Below are 7,841 nucleotides of genomic sequence, written 5' to 3' on the forward strand. Positions count from 1 at the left end.
AACCCCTCTCTACTAAAAATACAAAAATCAGCCCGGTGTGGTGGGCACCTGTAATCCCAGCTACTCAGGAGGCTGAGGCAGGAGAATTGCTTGAAAGCAGAAGGTGGAGCTTGCAGTGACCTGAGATCATGCCACTGCACTTTAGCCTGGGTGAAAGAGCGAAACTCCCTCTAAAAAAAAAGAAAAAGAAAAAAGATTCAAAGGAAAGAGAGCAATATTTAAAATGGGCAGAGTAGTTTTGCACATTCAAGACTGATTCCTGGGACCCACATCTTTGAGGTCAGCATGAGAGGAAGGGGAGGCCAAGTTAAATCAGTCAGTGACTGTGCCCTGGCATTTGAAACCTATATTTTTAAATGAGTGTCTTTGCTTTTCATCCTAAATCTTTTAAATCACATATAGTTTATCAATAAAGAGATCCCCCTTTTTCTGAGGGAGGAGAATTGGGGAGAAACTTGGGATCTGGAACTGACTTGATCTCTGGCTACTTTGCCTATTCTGATAAAATCGTCTTCACCATCATCATCTCCCCTTGCTTTGACCAGGTGTATTAGACTTTGTCAAAAGCAATGGAGATGATTTTTCAAGGTGAGAAGGCATACGGGGGTAACTGCAGAATGGTTCATTATTTGGGGGGAATGTTAATCACCTACCTCGAGGATTCTGAAGAGGGAAAGAATGAGCCAAACGACACTTTGGATTAAATGATAAACTGAGTGTAAAGCCCATAGCAGAGGAGCTGGCACAGAGTAGAGTTCAATGAATAGAATTTCTCCATCACCCTTCCCTTGCCCTACGCTGTTATGAGTTGCAGCTGCTGTCCATATTGGCCTGTTACAGAGAGAGCAGCAGGTGCTCCCCAGGCGTTGACAGGTTAGGGAGTCTGACTCTCAGAGTTTGCATGTTTCTCCTTGACTCTTGATGTCCTGAGTAATTCTTGACAAAGGCATTGTCCTCATCATTCTGTCTTGGCCCTCTTCTTTTGACCTGAGCATTTTCTGGAGTTGTGAGCCATGTGATAAAGAGGATGAGTCCAGATGGGATGCATCGGTGGTGACCTGGCATTTTCTGCTGGGATGATTGGTATGCCATAGAGGCAGTTAATCAAGGACGGCCAAGGGGCTCCTAGAACACACAATAGTAGTACACCTACACTTTGATCCTCACTCTAGGCCTCTGGGAGCCTATTTGAATATTAAACTCATTAACCAAAGAAACCAGTCTGCCATTGATGTACACATTCCAGCCTGGGGTTTTCTTTTGTTAATAAAAATGATGTGGGTAGCTGATTCAGCATTACAGTGGTTTGTCCCCCAACCTCCAGAAGTATGTCAGGACTGTTATTTTATAGCATAATATGGCTGTTCAGAAGGTTTCTGAAAACCTAGGGCTTAACATTTTTCTGGTGCCGTTATATCATATTCCACCCGTGTATCAGGAAATGTGCTTTGGGAAGGTCTTGAAGAAAATTTATAGAATAGGAGCACAGTTTATAACATCGGGAGGACCTGACTTGCATATGATATAAGGAAAGGCTTCCCTAAAGAAGTAAACTGATTAGTAGAAGGTAGCCACAGGGAGGGAGAAGAGTGTATGTGAACTGGGAGGAAAAACAATGTGTTCCAGGAGCTGAAAGGACAGAGTTGTCAGGATGGAGAGAGGAAGCCAGGGAGAGGAGGGAAATAGATGGTAGGAACTGGGCGAGGACCAGACCTTACAAGGTTTCATGGATCACCTTAAAGAGGTAAGAACCCTAGGGACTCTACCTTAACAAAACAGGAAGCCTGTGACAGATGTTTAAGAAGGAAGTGTAATGACCAGATTTGTTTTTAAAAGATCATCTTGCCTGCCATGTGAATAAAGGATTAGAAAGACAGTAAGAGTGATATTGAGAGGACCGATAGGAGGTTGTCACAGTGCTAGATGGCATGATGGCAGAGGACAGCATGATAATTTATCCTTGTCTTTTGGGAGTTTATAATCTAGTAAGGGAGTGGACATGTGTACACAGAATTATTACAGTGTCGCGTGTGATAGTGCCATGAGAATTAAGCAAGATAAAGTGAGAAAGAGAGAGGTCATATTTTGTAGAGAAAATCAGGGAAATAGCTTCTTACATGGCAAACAGGATCCAAGGAATGTAGTGGCCTGAGGCTTGTTTTATTTTGTTTTTGGTTTGTTTCTTTTTATTTAGATTTTTAGATACAACTGTTTCCAGATTAAGAAATTGCTTTAAAAGTAGCTTTCCCACTGTTTTGTTTTTTTAAGCTTCACATACCCATACATTTTCTATTCCAGTTCACATTATCTTTGTCAGGCAAGGAGAAAGCAGGTTTTATAGTTATATATACAATTTCCTTTTAGACTGGAGTAAGTGAATTCCTCTGTTTCTCTTCTTGGTCATCTGTCAGTCCATAAAGCCAGGAAAAGTTTAGAGACAAGTCTCTTTTCCTGAGGACGCATAGTTTCTGTGAAAATAATACACACACGTGCACACGACTGTGCAAATAAATATGGGTGTGATGCTTTCATCCTAAGAAATTCAGAATGAATTGCTTTTAGAAGGACTTACATAAAGTTCTCCTGCAGTTCCTAGGGCCTCTTCTTTCCTTTTTTTTTGAGACGGAGTCTCACTCTGTCACCCAGGCTGGAGTACAGTGGTACAATCTCAGCTCACTGCAACCTCCACCTCCTGGGTTCAAGCAAGTCTCCTGCCTCAGCCTCCTGAGTAACTGGGATTACAGGCGCCCACCACCATGCCCAGCTAATTTTTTTTTTTGTATTTTAAGTAGAGATGGGGTTTCGCCATGTTGAACATGCTGGTATCGAACTCCTGACCTCAGGTGATCCACTCATCTTGGCCTTCCAAAGTGCTGGGATTACTTGTGTAAGCTGCCGCGCCTGGCCTATTGGGACCCCTTCTTGAAACACCTGTGTGAGCACCCTACTTACCATCCACCACTGACCACTCCTACATAAGGCTGTATTTCAGTGAGACCACAGAGCCAACAAAGTGCACTAGTTTGCTTTGATGGAAAACCTACTAAGTTTTACTGGTGAATCTCTGCTGAAAAGAAGTAGGCTAGGTTATACTGAAACCATGACCAAGAGAAATGTTCAGTTGGTCATGTTGGGAGTCATTGGGAATATTTTAGCCCACGATTTCATTCATATTGGCTGAACTCTCAGCTCCACCTATATGTGAGCATGGCTAAGTCACCTAAGCTCTCTGAGTTTCTTTGGAAAAATAAGGTGGTTAGACTGACTGATCACTCAGATGTTTTGCAAATTTAGTTTCAGATATAGATTTACATCTAGGAGAGCTGTGAACTGATTTTACAAGTTTAGCCTAGTACTGCAAGGATTTAGTTATATGGGTCTATACGCAAGAGAGTACTTGACTACGTCCTTCATACCAGTGCCAGAAAAGTAGAGAGAACTCCTTAATTCCTCTAAGTATCTAGAAGCACAATTTGAGCCAAGGGGATGGTTAGCTATTTGAACGAGAATTTTGACTGTACCCTGTGGCTTCTACAATTAAAGAAATGACATATCTGGACTTAGAAAGATAATAGTTTCTTAGGAGTTTGCATTCTTAAACCACACCCAGAAGCTTATGTTTCATTTGAGATTATGCAATTTAAGGATATTGACAAATCTGAATGCATCCAAAGAAAAATGATAAGGATGAAGAAAAACCCAGGAAAATTGCTATGTATGGAAAAGTTGCTAAAAACTGGGAAGGGTTGGTCTGAAGGAGATTTAGGGATACATGTCAGCTGTCTCAAATATTGTGGAGAACTGTCAGAGGAAAAGAAATGAGACTACCCTGGCTCTGTATTTCCTAATAGACCAGGGTAAATCGATTGAAATTGCCGGGAGCTTAATTTGGGCTGTGTGGAGAAGAAATTTCTGACAACAATATGTAGCCAAGAATAGGATGGGATCTAATTTCCCTTGTGCAAAGAGTAATTAGGAAGGGACTGGATGTTGATAATATTGATTGTGAAAAGCAATGAGTTGTGCTTTTACATGTATTAATGCAATCTTCATGATAACCTGTTGATGTTGCTTCTGTTATTATTTCCCCCATATTACAGATGAAGAAACTGAGGCACAGTGTGGGTAAGCCACTTGCCTAAAATCACACAGTTAGTAGGTGACAAAGCTGGGATTCGAACTCATGCCTGTCCTGTCGTCAATTTGGGAGGCTTAAACATGCTGCCATGTTGCCTCCAGGTGGCCATCATATAGGTGGATAGTATTTCTGCCCCTGGGTTTCCAGAATGGTCTTTGAAGAGCTCACTGATAGTGGTGTATTTCATGGTGCATAACAGATTCTGTGGTAGTACCTAAGGCAGGCAGAGGTACCTTCCTGCAGGTATGCCAGTCTTTGGTAATGAGCCATTATGCTCCCTCTGTCATTCTGCTGTAACCATGCATAGGCATCCTGTTTCCTTCCTCACAGTATCTGGAGTTGGGATACATTGTTTCCTGGTGGAATTTACTTTGTCTGCCATATTGATAATATCCACTTCAGCAGCTACACTATGACATTCCCTTACACAAAAGAACATTACAAAAATATCCAAAAGCCCTACTTTTGGGGTATGCAGACTGCAATTATACTTTCCTTCCAGACATGATGGATAGCTGTTTCTGTTCTTCCCTATCAGAGACTGCACCTTGTGTGAGTGTCGGAGAGAGATCTCTGCTTTATTGGCCCTTTGCACATTAGGAAACACAATAAGAAAAGTAAAGTGCTTTCCAGTACAGGAAAGGAGAAATAATCCCTTTCAAACCTGATCAGATGTATCTCAAGGTAACCGACCAGGAAGGAGAACTGACCCTATTTCACATACAGGTACTTTAAAATAATTTCACAACAGGTAGTTAAAATGTAACTATGCTGTGCTGTCAATCACATCTTGTCCTTCTGGATTTTAACGCTTGTTTTACTTGAGGGAAGATGATATTTGAACATTCTATGGCATCCGTCAACAGGAATGCGCACATGGTTTCAAATAAGGGTTTTCAGCCTTCTGAAACCAATTACTTCTGCCTAAATGGAAATGCCAAAGCAGAGATGTGTCAGCAACTAAGAGAATAATTTTTTTAAAAAAATTAAGTATACACAATGATGCCAGAAAACAACAGAAATTGTGCATTCCTGCACACACATGTACACACATGCACATGAACAAACCTTTGTAAGAGATATTAAAAAAAAAAAAAAGTCTGTGTCAAACAATGTTAACCCGGAAAGATGCAGAAATGTCAGACACATTACATGGGCAGGACTTGCGGTTGGCATTTGGCTGTCAGCGGGGGAGGCGTCCTCCCCAACTAATTCCTCAGGAACCTCATGCTGAGGCAGTCTACAGGGAAGGGAGCAGAAAGGGAGGAGGGGGAGAGCAGATATTGCCTATTATGTTTTTCCTTCCCAGCTGGAGAAGGCCTCAGCTGTGTCAGACTGGGACTGCTGGTGATTTTCTGTAGTTAGAGCGAAACACAAAAGGAAGAGCAGCCCATTCCCAGCTTACGCCGATGGTGAGCCCACCTCTCCTGATCATTAGCGTTGCTGGCATCATTGAATGCAAGCCAGATCGTCTCTTATGGAGACCCGGCAGTACCTCACCTCAGTCTGTGAGTTTTCTCCATGGGAAGGTTGTGATGGAGTCTCTGGGTAAGGATAATGGATGTGCATGCAGATGGGGCTTTGCAAGGACCTGTCCTCACTGGCAGAGTAGTTGGAGTATTTACTTTAACCCTTCAGTGGGTACCAAGGGAGCGATGGGAGACTAGACGGTGAAACTATTTGATTTTGCACAGCAGCTGTCTTACAGTAGTTGTGAATTCTTCTCACTGAGTCTAATTTCTAATTCCTATCAGGTTGTTGATCTGAATTTTTTCTGCTACCTTCATGATATCTGCCAGGTATTTCACCAGAAAAAAAAATTCTGTGAAAATAGATATAAATGTAAAATGGAATTTATTAACTGTAAACATCTGTTAAGTCAAGCATCCTGTGTCTACTGCTGAAATACTCTTTCAAGTGACTCTGTCTGCATCTGTCACATTTTTTTCACCCTCCAGAGACCTATTTGCGGTAGCTCTCTGTGTACTAATGAAAATGTGGGATTGGCTTTACCCTTTATTGCAGCTTGGTGTTAAGACATTTTTTATATAGGCAAAAGGAAGATAGGGGAAATGATCCATTCTATTAGCCGAATTTTCTTCAAAACATGGATTAGTCTTGCTGCTTCTATGTGATATTTAGCATGCTGAACAGATTTTTGTGAAACTCCTGGTGTCTTCTGCTGCAGGTGGCTGGGTTTGTTGACAAATCTTCAGGTATACCATTTGCCTTCAAAGGGTGTGCTGCTGTCTCATCAATATAAATGGAGTGGTAATAACCTCTCACATTCTAGGGCAATGTGTGTTTTACAGAGTATCTTCACTGTATTACTGAGTTGCTCTCATTTTATTATGACATCAGCCCTGTGGGGTAGGTATTCATTCCAATTGTAATTAGCTCCATTTTTTAAACAAGGAAACTCAAGGCAAAAGACTCATCCAGGGCCACACCTTTAGAACTGGACATGTTGGTATTTCAACCCATTTCAAGTCTCAAGCTTTGTTTTCTTTTCAAGTCTCAAGCTTTGTTTTCTTATGTATATGAACTGTGGGTAGTATAGGCACAATCAAACAGACATGAGTTGCTGTTTCCATGTTGTATTATATATATATATATATATATCCCACTTCCTTTTTGCTTCCTTAAGCCACACCAGGCACAGTTATGATGCAGAATGAGTTTAATTGCAGCATGCCCCACGTCTCTTTTCTACAGCTCAACCCCACAACACAAGCTCATACACACACTTCTGTTGCCCCCTTGGCTTAGGAACATGGGTTCCTGAGATGCTATCGGTTTCCCCTCATTTAAGGAGAAAATCTTCAGTAGATCTGACAGAGCTAATAGTACCTCTCATGAGTCTGGAGAAAACAAAGTGATGGTTCTACACTGGTGCAATTTTATTTACCTCGATCTGAGTAGAAGAGATATGAGGCTCCAGGAGGAAATCCCCTCTTCCTTTGAAACCCCACACTTCAATTATGTCAGATGTTGGGAACAAGGACATGTATCCCCAGAAGCTAGGGAGGACAGATGCCCTCGTGGACACTCTGTGTCTTCTATTTCAACAAGCATAGTGTTTTCTCAAGAGTCTGCCAACGAGAAACCTTGAGAACTGGGAGCAGCAGCTCACCAAGCACCTAGGAACACATTGTAGGACAATTTAGATAAGCCCCATATGATTCAGAGAAACAAGGTCACCCCTCCCACTCCCACCCCTGGCTTTCCTCCAACCAAAGCCATACCACCAAACAACTGCATTGAGTGACCAGTTGCACTTGGCCACTGGTTCTTTGAGAGAACACAAGGTGGGTTTTAAACTGCCCTGACATAGATCCCCATGAAATCATGTGAGACATCTCTATTTGGGTTTTCCAAATATGCTTTGGCAGTACTTTCTCATATACGCTTTCTTTTTTATTTTATATTTTTTATTTTATTTTTATTTTTATATTTTTATGTTTTTTAGATTTTTAAATTATACTTTAAGTTCTGGGGTGCATGTGCAGAATGTGCAGGTTTGTTACATAGGTATCCATGTGCCATGGTGGTTTGCTGCACCCATCAGCTCATCATCTACGTTAGGTATTTCCCCTAATGCTCTCCCTCCCCTTGCCTCCCACCCCCAAGCAGGCCCCACTGTGTGATGTTCCCCTCCCTGTGTCCATATGTTCTCATTGTTCAACTCCCACTTATAAGTAAG

The 7,841-nt window shown here is 41.8% G+C and overlaps 1 protein-coding gene across 4 annotated transcripts in view; it reads left to right on the forward strand.

Annotated features, from left to right (window-relative positions):
* TENM2 (teneurin transmembrane protein 2) overlaps positions 1 to 7,841 on the forward strand; it is a 984,758-nt gene that overhangs the window by 461,708 nt on the left and 515,209 nt on the right. The window contains exon 1 of one of the 4 annotated variants that reach the window (XM_011947742.1): positions 5,483 to 5,686. The exons of the other annotated variants lie outside the window; for them this stretch is intronic. Coding sequence (XP_011803132.1) covers positions 5,548 to 5,686 — 139 coding nt within the window. The 5' untranslated portion in view covers positions 5,483 to 5,547. Of the gene's footprint in view, positions 1 to 5,482; positions 5,687 to 7,841 lie in introns of those variants that run through there. 4 annotated transcript variants of the gene reach the window in all.

This window comes from Colobus angolensis, unplaced genomic scaffold (genome assembly GCF_000951035.1).
Source record: "Colobus angolensis palliatus isolate OR3802 unplaced genomic scaffold, Cang.pa_1.0 Scaffold27, whole genome shotgun sequence".
NCBI classification, from domain to species: domain Eukaryota; kingdom Metazoa; phylum Chordata; class Mammalia; order Primates; family Cercopithecidae; genus Colobus; species Colobus angolensis.